At 39.7% G+C, this 20,666-nt stretch overlaps 1 protein-coding gene across 1 annotated transcript; it reads right to left on the bottom strand.

Moving 5' to 3' along the window:
- Window positions 1–455: 455 nt before the first annotated feature.
- On the bottom strand, window positions 456–13,038 carry SEC61A1 (SEC61 translocon subunit alpha 1). The gene is made up of 12 exons (XM_075714016.1): window positions 13,008–13,038; window positions 11,371–11,438; window positions 10,620–10,685; window positions 10,439–10,517; window positions 9,374–9,505; window positions 8,482–8,591; window positions 8,119–8,272; window positions 6,995–7,155; window positions 6,132–6,329; window positions 5,518–5,709; window positions 3,825–3,901; window positions 456–2,869 (listed from the first exon to the last, which is right to left on the bottom strand). The coding sequence occupies exons 1-12, from the start codon at window positions 13,012–13,014 to the stop codon at window positions 2,683–2,685; spliced, it is 1,431 nt and encodes a 476-aa protein (XP_075570131.1). The 5' UTR covers window positions 13,015–13,038; the 3' UTR covers window positions 456–2,682.
- Window positions 13,039–20,666: the final 7,628 nt, after the last annotated feature.

Here is a 20,666-nt window from a genome sequence, read left to right on the forward strand (position 1 = left end):
CCAGTACCAGTATTTTAAATAAATTTGCTTTTAAGTGCTAGTATATTTCTATTCAGGAGGAAGATAAGATTTTTCCTTACTCCAAGTTAAGTTTAAAAACTCAGAGGGCAAAACAATATTGGGAATATCATCAGCTTCAAGTTTTGTTGTTTCAATTAATCTCCTGCTACTACTATCATGCTATAGAAAGATCAGCACTGTATTTTGTATTGGAGATAGTTTTTGTTAAACTGATGCATCATTACTTCACTCTCCCACTATCTACTTGTGCAGCGCCTTTTGAGTTGCAACTCTTCTGAACAGGAAAGCCCAGAGGAATAGTTAAGGTTCTGTTATTTTGGCAACCTACTGTTGAGAGAAGACCTTGGAGCAAATACAATTTGTCTTTATTTTACACTGACACTCTAAACAGCTGTTTTGAGAGGGATCACAGTCCCGTAGGCAGGTAACGTTATTCCACAAGTGTTAGAATTGTAACAGTATTGAAAGCACCGAAAGCCAAGTGTTAGCTCCAAAGATGTACTTTATTTCATTATAAAGCAGATTATTTAGGCATTATTTCTTTTTGTGAACACCCTCTGTATGATCAGCAGGTCCTGCTTCGAGGACATAGCTGCTTGATAGTAGACAAAGATTTCACCACTAGACAAAAAAAAAAAAAAAAGAAACCACAACAGATGCACAGAACAAGTGCTGCTTAGACACTGAAGAGCTTACGGTCTAAACTGCAACCAGTTCACAGATTATATGACCAGAAATACAAGTACAGCTCCAGCCCAGCCAGAGCTGCATGTCCAGAAGTGGAGTCCTTTTTATTTCAAAAGAAAATTTGTATTAGGCTTCCTGGAAAACAACAAAAAAAAATCCCCAAAGCAGAATACCCATACCACGCTCTTTCCCTCTCCTTTTAAAGTCACTTTTTAACTGTCCCTTACTTCACATGAAAATTGTGCTGTGGCATACTAGTACTTTATGAAAGACAGAAAAATTAGAACGTAGTGTGAAGTGAGCATTTCACGGATACTTTATCCTAATACTTTTGTTCCTTTTCCAATTGTGATTCTCACCCCAGGAGTTTCACTTTTATTGATAGATGTATCTCATTCCAAATTTGCCGATTTCTCACTCATTTGGTATTTGAGCTCAGTGCATTAACAAGGGCTTCTGGATGTCATCTGTGCTCCTTGGGTACGTAACAGAGTCCCATCGCTCCAAGCAGAAACAGTAATTCATATACTGTCAGCCCAACATGCAGAAATGCACAGAATGCACATTGATGCAGTGTAGAGAAACATTCCAGCATTATAACTCCTCATTCTGGTTTCCACGTTGTCCAATACTGATTGAGGAAAAGCGTATTTACAAGACTTCTACACAAATATTTGCATTTGGTCCTAGGCACCTGATTAGTACTGACAATCTAAATTAAAATGGAAAATCAACTATTATTCTGGTCCATTAAAGCCTTTTACTGTAACTTCTCCAATTTGAAGGTGTGATCTTCAGAAAAAAGGAGGAATCCCAATACATTCTGAAGAAGTACTTTTCTATGCACCATTCAAGTCAATTAGATTACAGGATGGAAAAGCCTTCTACATAAGCAACTTACAGGAGTTATCTGACAAGGGTCTCATATCTAGATCTATAGAAACAGACAAGTAACATACATTCTTTTCACACTCCTTTGTGGTAATGAGACTCAAAGTTCACTAGATATGAGTAGTCAGCTAACATCCTGATTGCTGCAAGACCAGAATTTATTATCAGTGAGAGAAACTTAGCTTTAGCAAAGAGCACAAGCAGATTTGCATCTAAGCAGCCATAACATCCATTTCTTTCAGCTAGCATCAGGACTAGAAATACTATCACTAATGGCAATGAAAACTAACTAGAAGGTTTTACAAAGCTGCCAGTATGATCAGGTTTCAAAGTTGCAACTCCTTAGGCACAGACTCGGCGGAATCTAGATTGACCCGAGTTTTCTGCTTATGGAGGAGGGGTGGTGGGAAAGAACGCACTCCTGTCTTACACAGAAACTTGACAAATCTCAAGCCAATATTCAACATCTGACAAGGTCTAGCATAGTAATTACAAGACAAAACATTTGGAATTAGAGATACAATTCAGTAAAAAGAAATAACTGCCTTCCAAATCTGCCATACTGAAAAAAACCCCAAACACAAAACGGAACATATTAAACACTGCTTGTGCTTACAACCATAATTACGGAACTTGAGCATTAGAAGGAGATTTTTTTCCTCAACACTACTGCAAAGCAGATGCAAAAACAAGTTAAATGGAAAAAAATCCCTTCCAAACATTCATTAACAAACATTTATTAAAACCTGTAAAGGCTTCAGGTATACTAAATTTGAAAGGGGCTCAAAAAAATTTCAAGAGTCATTGAACTAAATCCAATTCAGAAAGCTGATTTTCCTAACACCTAATTAAAAAATAATTTTCTTAAAAAAAATTTTTTTTGCACATTTTTCCTCATCAATTTATAAAATGCAAACAGTATGCTAGAAAAGTTTGAACATAAGGGAATGCGCTTTGGAAACATTATTAAAATACGTGTTCCTATAGAATGACATTATCAAGTTTACATTACTTCTTTTCACCTGACTGGCTATATTGTGAGAATGTTCGTCCCCTCTTTCCCAGGTCCATGAGGAGCTAGGTTTAGAAAAGAAGAGCTCCCATACTGCCAACTTCACTCTGTTCCTTTACAAAAATTTCAAAGTACTGATAAATGATAGTGACAGCGAGCAAAATTCCAGTTCCAGACCCAATTGCCCCAAGGAAGTCTGCCAACACAGAGAGGGCGCCAATACAGAGACCACCAAATGCAGCAGCTGTAGGGATGTACCTGTAAAACACAAAATGAGAATAGAAATGTGCCATTAGAGTTTGCTCAGGATATTAACAAATACACTAGGGTGGGTGGTATATGGGATCTATGGAAAGTATCTAAATCAGAAGCAGGTTGTTTTCCTAGAAAACCAATCCCACTGAGAACAGAAAGAACACTATGAAGATAATCTAACCAGGTGGTTAAAAAAACCAAGAATGAAACTACACAAATGGAAAAAAGTCAATGGCAGAATACTCTCTTCTCTCACGGGTCTACAATCCAAGATAAGGAACATGCAACAGTGCCAATATACTAGGTAAGGAAATAAAAAGCTCAACCTAACTGGAGGGGAAAAAAATGCTAAACTCAGACAACAAGCTATTACAGTCTACTGTGCAATTAAGCACAAAGATTAAGCTTATGGCTACTAGCTCTTCAAGTCATTTGCAGTAGACTGAAATCTGAAGTTATGATAACATTTCTGTAACATGAAGGCTGCACAGGACCTACCCTGCAATTAGAAAACCTAGAGACCAACACCTGTCTACCTCTGCACCTAGTAGATTTAAGTAACTACTTGTTTTAGAAGCAAGGTCTGCATGAAAACAGTGCTCAAGACATAACAACACATTAAAAATTACAATAAAAAAAATACTTGTGCATCAGTTTGAAGTAGTAAAGTACACTCAAATGCTCATTATTATCTATCCTATAAAATGTATAAAAATGAAAAAATGTAACAGGAAAATACAAGCTCCAGAATTTAAGGCACATTTCTCTACTTGTAAGGCAAGAATATGATGTACTGTACAAGTCTTCCATTAATGAGACAATAGTCTGTCTCATGCATGTAACACTGAAGCTGAAAGAACATCTGTGTTCTAGGATCTAGAAAATGGCAGTCAAAGCAAACTGCCACACGTTTCCCCATAACACTTTGCATAAACAGCCTGTGAAATGTGTAGCTCACCTGTTTAGTTCATGTACCATTGAAGTTTCTCTGTGGCCTCGCATTACCATTTGTTGTTCTTTCAATTGTTTGGCAACCTGTATTGAATCAAGGAATGGAGCAAGTAAGTTTAGTATCATTTGCCAAAGCCACAGAACTTAGTACTATGGGAAAACAGAAGCAAGACATTTCAGTAAATGATGGTGGGTTTGGGTTTCTTTTTTATTGTTTTGGGTTTTGGTTTTTTATATACAAGTTTAAAACATCCAGTATTTTAACTTCAGATAGATTGTAGTCACAGGCACCTTTCCACACTGTCAATTATGCAAAGCCTTTTGGATAATCCTAGTCCTACTGAGAAAAGGAAAATCTGGAAATTGGTAGGCTCTCATACACATAATTTAATCCCCATTTTGCCACCTACCCTTCTTCTGGTAAGGGTTTAGTAGATGTTAGCAAAACCATCCTATGAAGTGTCCACTCCAGTTTCCCACATTCAGTTGAGCTAACTATTTATTTGTGGGGCCATATTAGAAACTATATGACTTAGAAACAATCCCTTCTTGGAACATTATTCTTAAATAGGATTTCTGCAATTGTACAGGGTTACAATAGAGCCCTGCAAACATTTTACTAACAACTGAGGGAAACTGAAACTCTAGCAGGGGAACTTCTGAAGGTGCTTGTCACTGAATCTAATGTACTGAGAAAACACACTTTCAGATGATTAAGCCACCAGTTTCCCACTATATAGTGAACATTTAAGTAATGATTTATCAATTCTTATTTCTGACCTTGTTTACATGAACTTAAAATAATTTTATTCAGTATCAGGAAAGTATATTAAAGTGTTAAAAGCTGTATGTTGGTTAATACTGAAATAAAAATCTGGCTATACATGGCAGCGAGTGCCTCCCTGCACGCCTGACAACAAGCAGCTAGATGCAAGTCCAAAACAAGAGAGTGCTCACGCTGTTACAGTAACTGTGTAACTATTACATATTTGTTAAAGAATGGATTAAACCATTCCATATGGCTGCCAAACATGATTTCCTACCCAAAACCACACAATACAAACACACCACAATGACAACTATTTTCCATCTTGTTTTCCAATTCCAATTTCAGAATGATATAGTTGCTGAGTATCAAATATCCTGTAGCAAATGGAAATTCTGAGAAGCTAGGTTCAGGTACATTAATGCACTGCACTATATTCTCTGTTATCAGCATTCTCAAGTTAAAAGTAACCACCTCTAGTTAATCTTCCCCAAAAAGAGTTAAGAAGTCTCTATGCCAGGCATGGGCATTCAAGCTTTACCTGCAAGTTCTTAAGTGGCGACTGCCTTGCGCATGGTGCATCTGTTATTTGGCACTGAAAGAGTTTCTACCTTTCCTGTTACCTTGCCTGCCCTCACACTGCTCAGATGTCACACAGCAATGTTCAAAGTTTCCTAATGCCAATGAAAGCAATTATTTGATTTTTGTTGTTGTTTTTGAAAAAGCAGTAAAGAAAACAGGGAAAAAAATTACCCTTATTCTGCCCTCCTCCTCCCCACTTACCAAAAAGACACGGTGATATTTATCGTTTGTATAAATAGCGACTAACAAGATTACCAGCATAATAGCTATTTCAAAAGAAAGTCCCTTATTCTGACAAGAGCCCATCTGATTTCATCATGTCAGCTTACATAATTTATCATTTTAAACTTACATCTTTAGCAGAGGAGCCAGAGACTTCAATCCATGTCTTCGAGAAGAAAGCACAGGAGCCCAACATAAATACAATATAAACAACTGCATGTACAGGGTCTTCTAACACTGAAGAAAAGGACTCTGGAGGTGACAGATAATAACAAAGTCCACCAACTGGATAGGCACGAGCGGGGCCTCCAGATGACGTGTCCTAGAAGAAGGAAACAACCAGTCACCAACTTTCCCACTATTTCTTAGCCTTTAAGCTAAGCCTGTGTTTATATCACCTTCACACCACTGTGTATCATTACCACTACAGCATCACACAAAGATGAAGCTTTACTATTACAAGCAGTTTCTAAAGTGGAAATGGAATACAGTAGAGAACAGCAAAAATACCTAGGGCAGTAAAGAACAGCCCAAGGCAAAAGGTAAATGGAGACTTAACATCTACACTCATCACAGCAGGTCTCATACTCTACCATTAATTTAAACAAATTACTAATTTAGGAGTTTCAGTGTACATGACCACCTGTAGAAGTGTGCCTTAATATTTAGAGAGACCATCTCTTCAACCATGCACTTTAATGGTGCTCTTATAAAGCTGTATGCAAGATTAGAAGGAATACTCACAGACCAAGTGCCCAACAGGCTAACCAGTAAGTTGCCACTGAAGCGAGCAGAAAGCATCTGGGAGATGACATACAAGTTTGACACCAGGGCAGACTGAAGAATAATGGGAATGTTGGAAGTGTAGAACAGCTTGATAGGGTAGGTGTTGTACTGGCCACGGTAGCGAGCAGATTTGATAGGAAGATCCACTCTGAAGCCCTGAAAAGTTTTCAAAAGAAAGTCCCCCATTACATCTGGACATGAACCCATACCACAGGTCATAAATTGCAAGTGCAAGGCCTTGACAGCAACAAAAAAAAAAAAAAACCAAACCAACCTGCTATCATTTTGTACAAGTACATATACTCTACCCAGAGGGTTATCCACACAAACACTTCTGCAAAGGGCCTGGAAGCCTGCAGGGTTCTCTAAACTCACACATATAAGAAGGTATGAAAGACAGACATCAGAAGAAATCTGAAGTTTCAAGAAGACTGAACATAGCATCCAAGAAAAGAAACATTACATTTTCTGTATTTTTCAGCATTTTGCTGCAACAAACAGTAAGAGACATACAGGCTTAAAGACTTTAAAGTATTTTGCAGCAAAAAGCAATAGCATTTGGGTTAGGCAAGATTACGTGTACACATTCATCTGTTTTTTTTCCAGAGACCAAAGTAGGTGTCAGGTCTTTTGTGTGGCTATAGTAAGTGTGGAAATTGATTAAGTGAAGCTAGTGTTAAACAAACATCCAGATGTTGCAGGTACGAAAATGAGTCTTCTGAAGGCACTAGAAAGTGAAAATATAGTTTCCTGTAGAAGGAAGCAGATTACAGATCTACTTCCACACAAACCATTTTACAGTCCTCTTTATTCCAACTGACCTGGAAATAAATTACAATAGCAAAGACAAAGATGGTGGCAATCAGATTCATAAGGTTGGGGAGATTCTGACGGTAAAAGGCCTCACGAAGAGCTCTGACTTTGTCTGTACGAGTAGCCAGAAGATGGAACAGAGCAATGATGGCTCCCTCAAATTCCATGCCTTGGAAAGGAAAAGAAAAACCAAGTTAGGTGTGCTGTGATTATCTCCAAACTTCATTGCTTTGTCTCATTAGGCACACTTCTGAACTACGGATTCAGATGGGATTTCTCCAAGTCTTTTTCATCTTGAGCATACTCTCAGACTTTTACTACTGTCATCCTTTGTATTAGCTATGTTATTTCCAAGATTTTTTTTTTTTTTTAATCCCCCTGTGGTGGCCTAGAAACTAAATCACAACCCAACAATCAAATGGGATAACTTTAATGGTCTCTAGAAACACTGACATTCACCAAGTTCTTTCTCAATTTAAAAAAATTAAATTAAATGAGGGAGGGAGGCAGCATACTTTCTAGTATCATTCATGGTGAGACACTAGTTATTGTTTGTATTACAGAAAATGTGATAACCTCACTTATGTTTTCTACTATACAGCAGCAAACAAGATCACCTCCTGTCAGGTTTGGAGGATGAGGTCTTTGGGGCAAAGAATAATACGTGCAAGGAGCAGAAAGAAACAGATGATATTTGCCAGGAAGTTGGGCAGCAGCCGTAATACAACAGCAGTCTACCATTATCGAGTTTTAACAGAGGTACTGTAATAAATTCAAGTCGAGGAAATATCCGTGCGAGATACTACAAAATTAAAAAGAAATGTCTTTGTACTTGCACCTTGCATAGGAGCACTTGCTGTATTAACAAGATTCACTACACGGCAACTACATAGTTAAGATGACAGTAACAGCATTTGCCATTTAAGTTAACATAGTGCAAAAAAAGGATTTTGCCTTGACTTCTACAACTGACATTTTTATATTTTAAATGATCATTGTACTATTCTATATAAGAATGTAAAGAGTTGGAATTTTAAAGAATACGGGTGGAAGCTACTTGTTCTTTTTATGTTTCATTTGATAAATAATTCAATCCTAATGCAAGCAAAGAAAATGGACTATGCCATATTACCTCGCCCTGTGTTCACCGTGGTGGGGCTGAATGCCTTCCACACAATAGTCTCACAGATATTGGTAGCAATGAAGAGAGAGATGCCAGAACCAAGACCATATCCTTTCTGCAGGAGCTCATCCAACAGCAGAACTATCAATCCAGCAACAAAAAGCTGCAGTAAAAAAAGAAATACAGCATTAGTCCCATCCCTTTTTAATTTTTGTTAAAAAATTAACTTGTACTACAAGATAAGGAAAGACTATATATATGAGGAAGCAGGCACACTTCAATCTTTTTTCTCTGCATGTGAGGCAGACAGTCCGTAAGGCTGATTTTTTGATTCTTTCAGAGGAAGAATAAGTAGAGAGGACTAGGAATTACCTGAATTGTGATAAGCAAGCAGATACCAGCACCCATCTCAGATGGGTCTCCATACATTCCAGTCATTACATAGACAATAGACTGTCCGATGGTAATGATCATTCCAAACACTGTAGAATACAAAAAAGAAAGTATGTATTTGTTTTGGAGATTTATGTCAGTGGGCAATTGGAGAAATATAAATCATTTCTTTGTAGGGAAAGAATAAGTCACAGGATGTTTAAATTCAAGGGCAAGTTAACTTTGTTGTCTGAAATCTGGCACCGAAAATACACACAGACACTTCAGAAACAAATACACTTAGAAGCAAGTGGGTTTGGTCATCGAAGATTGCTTTAGATATTGAAAACTCTAAGGGTGTTAAGATAGTACCTCAGCAATTTATGATTCTTTTTTTACAGTAAAAACAATCAGTTAAGTAGTGCAGTACAGCACAGAAGAGCTAAAGAATACTTCAATTTTTCTAAAAGCCATTTATCAAGTGAGCACAGAGATCTCTCATTGCTGAGAAAGAACCATGCTTGAAACTGCAAGGTGAAAACAACTACATCAAACATCTTAACTTTTTTAGGTTAACACTGACCAACACACAGTTCAAAGGTTGGGTCCCCACAGTCTGCATATTGCTTAGTTTATCCAATGAGATTACAGCAGCAATGCCAATTGCAGATACTTTTCCTTTACAAACCTATCTGAAGCTTAACAGCTAACAAACCAGAGAGCAGTCAGTGAAAGACTAATGAAATACAGAAATCTGTAGCACAACACGAAGACATAGCACGACAGAAACACATTATCCGACTCCACCATTCATCACGTGGTAAGTTCACATTTCCTATTGTTAGGGTTAGATACTCTAAAACATCAGCCTTTAATACCAGCTGGTACTTACATTTCTGTGCTCCGTTGAAGAGAGCTCTGTCCTTTGGGGTGTCACCAACTTCAATTATCTTGGCACCTGCCAAGAGCTGCATGATGAGCCCAGAAGTGACAATAGGTGAAATACCCAGCTCCATCAACGTACCTGCCAGACACAGGAAAAACAATGAAAGAAAATAATGGGGTGTACCATACCCAGGCACCTTTGAAGTTCAGTTTGTTTTTTCCACTCCTTACATTCATGATGGAGAAGATATAAAACTCCAGATCTCCATAAATACAGAAGGTTTCAATGATAACAGAAACTTGTTAAAAGTCAGTCTGGTAAGTAATGTAGTACTTCTCAGTACCTCAAAAACTATGTTCACCAAAAAAGACTTTTGCTGTCAGGAACAGATTTACTCTGCATAAAGCAAGGTAGGAATTTGCTTTCTGCCTCTGACAATCATTCACTGTATTATTCCTAATTTTAAATAGGAAAACCCAAGCTTTTTTCAGGAGTGCACCAAGTTGCATGCACACATATATGCACACCTCATCATGATATGAAGTCATAGATAGCCCAAATGATATATAATGACAAAGTGAATTCAGGAAACTGTCACCATTCTTCAATTCATACCTGCATTAGTCTCTACAAGAAACTGAAATTTATACAAACTATCATGAAGTTTAATCTTCTGTGAGACAGACTCAAAAGATGTCACCCAGAAAACCACAACACACACATAACATGGTTTGAAACGTGAATCAAAAAGTTTGAAATACATACAGAAGATTGCAACAGCAGTGATGCAGGTAATTAGGAACTGTCTCTTCCCTAACCCTTTTCCCTCCAAAATGCTCCTTAATTTTTGTGCATATAACAGACTGCACACAGCCAAGCATAAACTCATTTTGTCCACAAAGCTGTGCCTTTCCCAATACCACACCGGTTTATGGTTTTACATAATACATAAAATGACTTTTCCCTCCCTCAGTTTTTCTCTTTGTTAAAATAGAGTGCAATGTAAGAACAAGTCCAAAAACGTTTTCACCCAAACAAAAAAAAAAATTCTGCCTGGAAGACTGACCATACCTCTATTTGACGCCAAAATCACTCTCATCCAGTAGAAAGGATCTGCCGAGTCTGATGACATGATACCAAACAAGGGAATCTGCATTTCCAGCCAACAGATAAAAACAGGATTCAATCAGAGACTTCATAACATCCTTTGAACATTTCAGCTCTTCCTTAAAAACAAAGGAAAGAAACATACCTGGCAGCATACTAAAAAGATGAAGAGTGTGATAGCTGTCCATAGTACCTTTTCCTTAAACTGAATCTAGAGGAGGGAAAAAAACAAACCATAAACAAACAATGATGGTAAAGCTGTCAAGATAATAAGACCTAGTCAATCAGGCAAACTTTCACAGTAGCTAAAGCACACTTGATCTTCTCATGAAGGGACAAAGTACAGGACATCCTAAAGAAAATAACTCACTCTTCATCCATTTTATACTACATAAGGCCAAAGAAAGTGACAAAGCTTTATTGAAACTTTAATCCAAATAAGCAAGCTTACACCAATGGAAGGTAATTCTAGTACTTCCACAGAAATGAGTATCACATTTCCAAAAGAAAGAGCTTCTGGCGTAAAAAAAAAAAAAAACCAAAAAACTACAGAAAAGCTTATCTTAGCAAATAATCTTAGATTAGAACTTAAGAAGCAGAGATTTTTCAAATTGCTATTTTAAATTACTCTAGTTTACACTTCAATATGTACTCCTTTCAACTTCTCACCACTTAACTGCTACAGCATAACCATATCTGCACAATTCCATTTACCAGCAAATATATTCTTGTACAACCACATCCAGAGTACAGGATGTACTAGACAAGCACTCCACATGTGCCTAAAACTGCCATTCTCCCAACAAGGAAAAAAAAAATCCCACAAATGCAAAATAAGCTGTAAACATTTTATACCACACAAATATAGACCTATGAAGAGAATTTTATTAATTTACCTTCCGTTCTGGCTTTTGGATTTCAGGCAAGATAACACAGAAGGGCTTGATTACTTCAAGAAATTTTACTGTAAGGAAATTAGTTAAAAGACAAAGTGAACATGAAGATACAAAGAACACTGGGAAAAGCTCACATAAAACTGAATTTGGACATGTAGTTTATATGTTAAAAGTTCCAGTTAAGGACAAAGGTTTGTTGTTTTTTTTAAATTAAATTATTATCTGTTCTAAACACATCTTACTAGCTGCACCTCTGTATAAGTCTGTATAAGTACAGTATGGACTGGAAATAGGGAGAAAAAAAAAATGTCAGAGGAGTTCTCTCCTTTTACCACGTAGGTTGACAGCGCAAAAAAACCTTGCCATTGTTTTGCACAGGTTTATCAATACACTTGAACTTTCACTTCATAATAGCTTCTCCCCTAGCCTGCTATTTGAGAAATACAATACCCAAGATAGTTTTAACTCAGAGGTTACTTTTGGGCCATACAGCTTAAGAATTCCCACACACTGTTCATAAGCAACAATTCAAGTTACTTTACAGAACGTCTCATGCAATGATCACTTTCTAGTCAAAAGGCCCTATCCTTAGCTTAGAAAAGTCAACAGTTGTCTCGGTCTTAGAAAAAAGCATACAAAAGAAGAGGGTACCTACAAAGTCACAAATTCTCCTATGAGCAGAGAGCTCTGATTTTAAATAGAGTTAGTGCTAAACTTCTTAAGACAAATCTAAGACTGCACACATATTTTGGACTGATTTCAATTAAAAAGCGTACGACAATGCAGAACTGAAACTACTGGTGGCCTTCCACTTCTTTGTGGAAGGCAACAACTGTAGTGTCAATTTTGTAACACTTTTAAGAGCAGCCCATAAAAATCACTTACTTAATTTCAAAGTATTAATTTGCCTGAATTACACTGGACTGTGGTTTTAAACTTAAACCAAATTGTGACTCTCGCCTACATCTACAATAACATACATATCGACTAAGATGCTTTTCAAGCAGCTCCTCCTCGAGGCAGCAGACTCTAAAGCCTTCCATTCACTCGGATTAATTCCAGGCTGCAGATCACTGTCTATAGTTTACTCTGACAACGTAATTGATTTTTTGGCTTAAAGCGTTATGGCCAACGTGACAGCCCGTCTCTCCCTGCCGCCCCAGGCACACCGGAGCCTGGGATGCCCGGTCCCCGGGCGTTCACAGAGCAAGCTCCCTTCCCTAGGAAGATCAGCCATAACCAGGAAACGGGACCTTTCACCGCGAGAGGAGGGGGAAAAAAAAAAAAAATCCAGAGGGAGCCTCCAAACCAGAGGAAGGGAAACCCGCGCAGGGCTGGCCGCGGAGGGAGTGCCGCCGCCGGCGGGCAGCCCCGAGAGCCGTGGGCCCGGACTGGGGGCCGGCGGGCGAGGGCAGAGCGACGGCCCCTCAGAGGGACTCCCCGCCGCCCTGGCCGCCAGCAGCCTGAAGGCGGCGGGGCGAACGGACCGCCGCGCCGCCCGTGAGGAGGGCCCGTCCCAAGGTGCTTGGGAAAGGGGAGCCGGTGGCCGAGCCGCGGCCTCTTGGCCGTCACGCACCCCGCGGAAACCCCACTCCCTTCCCTCCCGCCCTGCCCGGCCGAGGCGCCCCGGTACTCACTGCCCATGGCGGCCGCCGGACGGGAGCAAAGAGCGAGCGGCGGCGGCGGCAGCTGCCTCGGAGAGACACGTCAGGAATCGCCCCCGGCCGCCCCCTTCCGCTTCCTGCCACGCGCCGGGTTCGCCGGGCGCCACCGCCACTGCGCAGGCGCCGTCGCCCGCGCCGGCCCCCAGCAACCGCCGCCCTCCGCCGGCGCGACGGCAGAGCGCCTACAACTCCCACCATGCACTGCTGCCAGAGTAACCTATAACCTCCAAGGAGGGAGGCGGGCCCCTGATGCTTATTGGCTTCCCGCGGGTCCATCCAACCAATCAGATGACGAGGTGGCGCGCGGCTTGCTGGGAGTTGTAGTGTTGGGCCCCCCGGCCGCCATCTTAATGCGGTGTAGCATTGGCACCTGGGAAGGGCTGTGGCGAGGTGCTGAGGGCGTAGGTTGTTTTGAGGAGCGCGTGTTTTAGCTACCAGAAATCGTAACGTTGGTTCAAGAGATTTCGACAGATGAATTCATAAGTAAACACTTAAAGTTCATTTTCTGCTCTTGTGTTTTTATAGTGGAATGTTCTAGACCTTTCTCTGCAGTAAGAAACTCCCTGCCGTCCCCTCCCTGTCCCCCCCCAATGGCAGCCGGTGGTGTCACGCAGCCAATGCACACCTGAGGCTGGGTTTAACACACCCAGATCGAGCTGGGCTTCTAATAAAATATGGAAACATTGGTGAAAATGTGAAACATTGTGCCGTGTGTCAAAAGAACTCATGGTGCATCAACATGTCACTGTATCACCCAGGACCACCACCAAGTGCAATGTGCTCACACTGACTTGTTGCTGAAGGTGTTTCTTTCTGAGAGTCACATAATGTCCTGTGTGCTTTCCAGGCCTTTATAGAGGGAGTTATCACCGGTCTGAAAATGAAAGGTAAACAGAAGTTCGAGGAACGAGAAATCCAAATAGAGGTGTTAATACAAAGCAGTTAGAGTCAGCGTATAGGCTCTATGAAACCCGTAATGGCTTCCACAAATCTTCCTGTTATTTTCTAGGTGCTTAGGTGTGCTTTGTTTGATTATTTGATCCCTGTTTTACTGAGGTTTTAAAAGACCAGTCCTAGTTCCCATTTCCCGGTTTTTGGTTTGTTTTGGTTTGGGTTGGGTTTTTTGTTTGTTTTTGGGTTTTTTTTTTACTGGTGGACAGTGTATTTGCCCTTCTCCAGGCTTCTGAAACCATGGATCTCCTCTAGGACTTACGGAAGACGTCTACCAATGGGTCTGAGAATGTCAAAACAGTTCTTGTCCAGAGCAGCTTATTTCAAAATATCCAATTTATCAAAACTGGTTTTAACCCACCCATTTCTAATTAGAGACAAAGCAACTGCTTTCCAGCTGGCATGCTGTCTTGCAGAGTCGATTTGATAAGATCATTTTGACTTACTAACGTGGGCACTATGCCTGGTTTACCAGAGCCCATAGGTGGAAAAGAAGGAAGAACTAGCAGTGGTTTTTGGGAAGTCTGGGCAAGGAAGCAACAGCAGTGATCCAGGGGATCAATGGTAGAAGCATGCAGTGAAATGCCAGAATTTGCTGACTTTATTAAAATAAGGCGAACTATTGTGAGAGGTGCAGATAACATCACTATGCCAGATCATTGCTATGTTAGGAAGGATAACATAGCTTTATCTTTATCTAAATGGCTCATCTACTTTTAGCCCTTTAGAAGTCAGGTGTCTAGGTAGTTGTCTGGACTCTCTTCGGTCAGTGGAGACACAAGCAGACACCTCTGGAGAAACATTCACTCTACCTATCTTACACATATGTTTTCAGACTAGATGAATCATCCACCAGAGGTATTTCTATTGATTATAGAGGGGACAAAGGTGACCGCTTCAGACTAGATACTATATTTTAGACATCTGATGTTAGAAGTGACGAATTCTACCCATGAAGACTAAAGGTGTCTTCTCAAAGGTGTTATCTCTGAATCAAGCTCAGGCATTTTTGAAAGAGTCTGAGGGGAACCTTGTCAATCTACTGTTCCTACTGTAATTGCACTTTTGACAAATAGCTAATGTCAATCTTCTAGGGTCTCATTCTATTTCCCCTCCACCGTGATAAGTCTATCCTTAAAAATTGGCTTTGTGGGATACAGTCACACGTGCTTTTTGTGCTAGTAGCCTTTATCTGTTCCATAAGAATAGGTAAAAATATTTAATAGACTGTTATTCTTTGCATGGCACCTGTCAGACTTCTTGGGTGCCAGTTGTTTTTTAAAATAATTTTAGACAATAAGATAATTTGGTTTTCTACTGTAAAAAAAATGAACCTTATAATTACATAGAATTGTCTACTTAGACATGGAAGCTGAAAACTCATTAATTTTTGCTTACATCTCTATTTTGTCCATTCGGGGTCTGAACAACTTCACATTTGGGGCAAAGAGAGTACAGTCCTACAGCTGAAATTTGCCACTGAAGTTCAATTCTAGGTAGAAAAAATGATTGATGAAAGCTAGCTTTCTCAGGACCCTACAATGAAAAAAAATGTTTTGCCAACTGAAGTAAACAAAATACATAGAGAGGAGCCAAGTTCAGCTCCTTTGTATAACCAGCTGTCACTCTGCAGAACAGAAGAGCAAAAGAAACTGAAGATTGGGGAATTATTACAGTAAAGCCATATAAGACACTAGGTCAAATTTTGGCCTGATGTGACTCCCTGACTTCGACAGTTTATCTCGGGGAACTGTTTTGGCAGCCAATTGCAGACTGAGTGACAAAAAGGGAATTTGATACACTAGGGCTGATTGTTACACTGTGTTTGGGAAGCACCTACTACTTACTGCAAGAGGACTCAGTTTAGAGTGGTGCCAGCTGGTACAACTGGAATGATGATGATGAGGAGGAGCAGGATAGCATGTAATTAATAAACTGCTCTTTAGAGAATGGCAACATCTGAGAAGCAGACATAGATTTTAAACAGCTTGTTTTTTTCATGTTTTGCTATTCTTCTTTGAACCAAATCAGTCCCTCTTATATAACCAAGCCAATCCTGCTTCAGAAATAGCGTAATTTAGGACCATTAAAAACATTAATATTCACTTACTGGCTCTGAAGTTTGTTAGCCAATGTGTTCCACTGTTTCACACAGTGCAATTCTTCAGCATTTACTGCAAAATTATATATCTCAATATACCTCTATTGCATTAGTACAAAGTTGACATTTAATTACTGCTTTTGAAATCGGGTTTCACTCTGTGGCGACTGACTACAGACACTGGACCCTATTATGCTGAATTGTACCCTGATGCAAACAACAAAGGCTATATGATTGCTTTAATAGCCAGAGGTAAAAAGCAGAAAATAGGGGTGGAGAGTAGAAATGGGGAGAGAAGCATAGATGAATTTTTCACTGCCTCCAAATGGTTTCCTTTTAGTTCTAGCGGCATTGCTCACAGAAACTGGCTACAATCTCTATTTGAAAAGATCACATTTTCGATGTCTGTGACACGCTCACACCCTGTTCCCACACCAGCGTGTCAAAGCTTGCATGTTGCATTGAATAAAGGCCTTTTTTGACTAAGGGGGATAAAGGAGACACTCTAGCTGTTGTTACACCAGGTCTCGTAGCATCTGTGGGCTGGGATCGCTAGAGGGCATTACAAATCTATTTGTTTGTACACACGTGTATAAGTATACACACGCACACACACAAAGGTTCACCTTACAGAATAGGGCTAGTTAATATTTGCAGCAATGGTCTGCAAGAGGGGTCCTGTGATAGCAATAATCCTTTGTGCACTGGGTCTGTTTAATAGCACTGTTCGTATGCAGTCTGTGATTTTTGATGTACAAACTCTGCCAGTAGTAGTCTGTCTAACCACAAGGTGGAAGAACTGCTTTACTTATGATGCCGTCTCAGCTTGCACGAGATGTACACAACTGTGTAGGCAAGTTTTACTACTATCATTATTTAATTGTTACCGTGCATCAATGCCCAAGGGTTCCATTCAGGACCAGAATTTCTTGCGCTAAGTGTAATATAGAGACAGTCCGCAGTCCTGCAAGGAGCTTCCTTGCAGATAGATCCCAGTGCCTCACACAGTGCTCAGGTCTGCAGCACTTCAGGAGATCACTGTGATCTCTTTCTCTGCATAATACAGCTATACTGTTAGAGATCCTTTCACTTCAGTGAGGCTCCCCGAAGAAATCGGCGCGTGGGGAGCTCCGTGCAATCGTGCTCACATGTAGCAGCTGTATCTCCAGTGCTCTGACAGAGCGTTCCAGGGAGCAACCACAACCGTGACATGCTTTACCTCCCCTTTGCCTGCCACCCCCATGCTGTCTCTCAGGCTGGTTGACAGTTGCTTATCAGATGTCCTTACCGATTTATCTACCCAGGTAGATGGGCTCTAGAGGCGGTAGCATGCATGAAACAATTCAGGTCACAAGTGGAAGCTCATGGTCTGAATGGCAGGTGAACATGGACATAAGGATGACCTTCAGGGAACCCTGAGTAGACAACATTTCTAAAACAAGTTGTTCACTATGTTGCTAACCTGAAAGAGACTTAACTGCTAGCTCCCTTAAGGCCAACAGCCAAACTCCATTGATTTCAACAGAGCTAGAATTTCCCTTGTAGTCTGTACTCAGGAGATAATCTCCCAGCTTGCCTGAGAAACCTGAAGCAGCATGCCAAACGGTGGATCTCCATAGTGGGGAGATGTTGAGAGCCACATTCCTAGTTGAAGAATCATGCAATAACATTTTCTTACATAGATTTTAACTTTACTTTATTACAGAGCTGTGAGAGGTACAGGGAAATGGGAGATGCCATGTGAAAAGGTCTTTCTGTCTAATTGAAACAAAGAAATGAGTGAATGAATTTTTTTCTAGCCAATCAAACCCTCTGATTCCTTAACAGAAGGGGCTTTAAAAATGTAAATTCCTTCTAGCCTAGCTGATTTCCAGTTGAAGAAATACATTCTAAAAGATGAAACCTACAATTTCTATAAGGCATGAAATTCATCTCTCCTAAGTCCAGATTGGGTAAGAAATGCAAAATTTTATCCTATCATAGGGTGTTTCATAGCTGTGGGTATTTGCAAAAAATTTCCAATTTAGATATCTAAAATGAGATACCCAAACCACTCATTAAATAGAATTGCCCTAGATACATCAAAAGAAGTAAGCTTAGCTTCCCCACCAGGCATAAGTCCAATATTACGATGCACAAAATAATTTCCAACAGCATTATCAGGACGCGAGAGGTTAACTGAATGTCTTTGTACTGCTTTGCATGAAATGTTTTGAATCCTGAACTCCTGTTATGACTCACACCCCTATTTCTCCAGTTTGTTCACGCAGGCACTCCTAGAACATCACTTTATTCCATGCATTTATGGCAATACTTAATAAGGTATCTAAAATACTTTATAATACTGTAACTTTAATCAGCCATGTTCTTAGCTGGCAGTATTACAGCAGTGCTTTCTCAATAACTAGAGTCCTGGTTTCTGGCTCTGGTAAGACGGACCTTCTATATAACACGCACTTGTGTAACACAAAGAGCCCGTGGCTAAACCCTGATCTTGTCAAAGAACAACAACAAAAAAAATAGGACCAGCATTTCATCCCGTATCTTCAAGTGAAGCCTCAATATTTCAAGTAGAAACAAAATCTAACATGTAGTTTTGCAATGATAGCAGTGCTACTGATTCAGAAAAAGCTCTGTAATAAAGCTACCTTCTGTTTGATAAAATGTGCCATGAGGGGGACAAATTATGACAAATTATGGTAAAATTATGCAGATCAGCAAACAAGGTCAGGCAGATACTTGCCACTGTCAGTACCTGCAATATGGGCAGTTGAAACATGTGCAAGAAGAATGAAGAGTTTTTACAACCTTCCCTGAGGGATGCAGTGTTGGCTACTGCTGGCCACGGAACTCCAGACTAGATTGAGAATGGCTGGTTCTCAGCTGACAGCCTACAAATTATACCAGTTCATGGTGAACCAACAGGTGAATGTTTCAGCAAGACTGAAAGGCCTACACCTAATACAAGGTTAAAGCCTCTTTTTAACATCTAAATGCTTCCCACGTGTTCTCGTCCTGCCTTTTTTAAGGTTTTTGAAGTCTCCAACATTTTTTTTAATGTAAAAAACCCCACACAGAATGGTTATTTTTCATGTCCTACTTGTTGTACTGTGGCTTATCTAACTTCATTCTGTAAAAAATGATAATAGAGCTAACCCAAACACGTTCATATTTCTAGGGATTAAGAACTAGCTTTTGCTTATATGATCTGTTTTTTACTCATCAATTGACCTGGAACCATTGTTTAGAGAAAAAAACCCCAAATAACAGTGTTTGGAACATTAAGGAAAAAAGTGCTTGTCTTGGAAATATTGATGCCAATTTCCCCTAAGTGCCTATAGTCTAGTAACCAGATACAAATATTCTGGTAATGGACTCATTTACATAAACATCACTGCCAGCTTGATTGTAACAGTCACCATGTGGAAGTTGGCCCAGACTAGAAATCATCGCTATTAACCTTCTGAGAGCGCCTTTACACCTTTGCAGAGACAGCTTTTGGCACAGAGCATTAATTTCATCTAGAATTTTATGAGGCATTAGCAAAAATACCTTTCATAAAGAAATCACATTGGACCTATATCTGGGAATGGAAAAGTACCAGTAAGAGGAGGCTGTATGGTTTTCGAGTAATCAAATCTCAAATGACGCTGGATCCTTTTAGTCCAGATGGAATGTTCCGACAGTAGTCAAAAAAATAACATCATGGACATTGGACTTCTGCATCTGCACGTGCTGTTGTTTTTCAAATCAATGTTTGGATATTGAATCTGAATAAACTCATGCACACAATGACATAGAGTTACACTCTTCATTTGTACATGAATGTGTACGGTTGTGGTGCACACAAAGTGGGGACCGAGCTTTGCTTGTAATTGCATAACTTTTTTATGCAAATGAAACATGTAATACATTAATATTTTTGCATGCAGTAATTATCATATGCATACTTGAAAAGAAAATGCTGTACATGTAAAATTATGCTTTTGATGCTGGAATAGAACTGAATTCTGTTTATTTTATGGATATTTGCAACTTGCTGAATAATTCTTCGAGTCTTTCACTTTTGATCTCTTGACAACATCAGCTTTTAAAACCAAACTGTTTGTAAATTGTCTTTTGAGCGATTGTCTTTTTCTTTTTTGGAATTCTGAGCAGCAGCAGAAACTCATCAAGTAAATTCTCTTCCTGGCTTTAAAACCAAAGCTGAAACCTGAGCTGTTTTGTTTGGTATACAGTGAATGAGCTTTGATTTGATTTTTATTGTATTTAATTCAAAATTCATTATAAAACATCTCCCAGGGACACTTGCATGAGAAACACTTTGCAAGTAAAAACAGCACTGTATTTCCAGTCTCCCACTTTTAAAGGTTATTATAACATTTTTATCATGCTTGCTTATCTCCATAATGTACCGCTGTATGGCAGACAACTGCAGATGTCAGGTAATAGAGCTAGATGTCTCTGTAGGTTTTTCTAATGGATTTTCTTTTCTCGTACTACAAAAGGGTTTCACTGTGTCATTAACCCAGTGACCAGCACTTCTGCAGTCTGACTGTGGGCAGTCCCCAGGCAGCTGT

This window comes from Pelecanus crispus, chromosome 7 (assembly GCF_030463565.1).
Source record: "Pelecanus crispus isolate bPelCri1 chromosome 7, bPelCri1.pri, whole genome shotgun sequence".
In the NCBI taxonomy this organism is placed as follows: Eukaryota; Metazoa; Chordata; class Aves; order Pelecaniformes; family Pelecanidae; genus Pelecanus; species Pelecanus crispus.

Coding starts and splice junctions, on each gene's coding strand:
- SEC61A1 (XM_075714016.1), bottom strand. Junction 5,710..6,131: donor GCCTGTTGGGCACTTGGTCT/GTGAGTATTCCT, acceptor TCCTTCTTCTAG/GACACGTCATCTGGAGGCCC. Junction 2,870..3,824: donor ATGGTACATGAACTAAACAG/GTGAGCTACACA, acceptor TGTGTTTTACAG/GTACATCCCTACAGCTGCTG.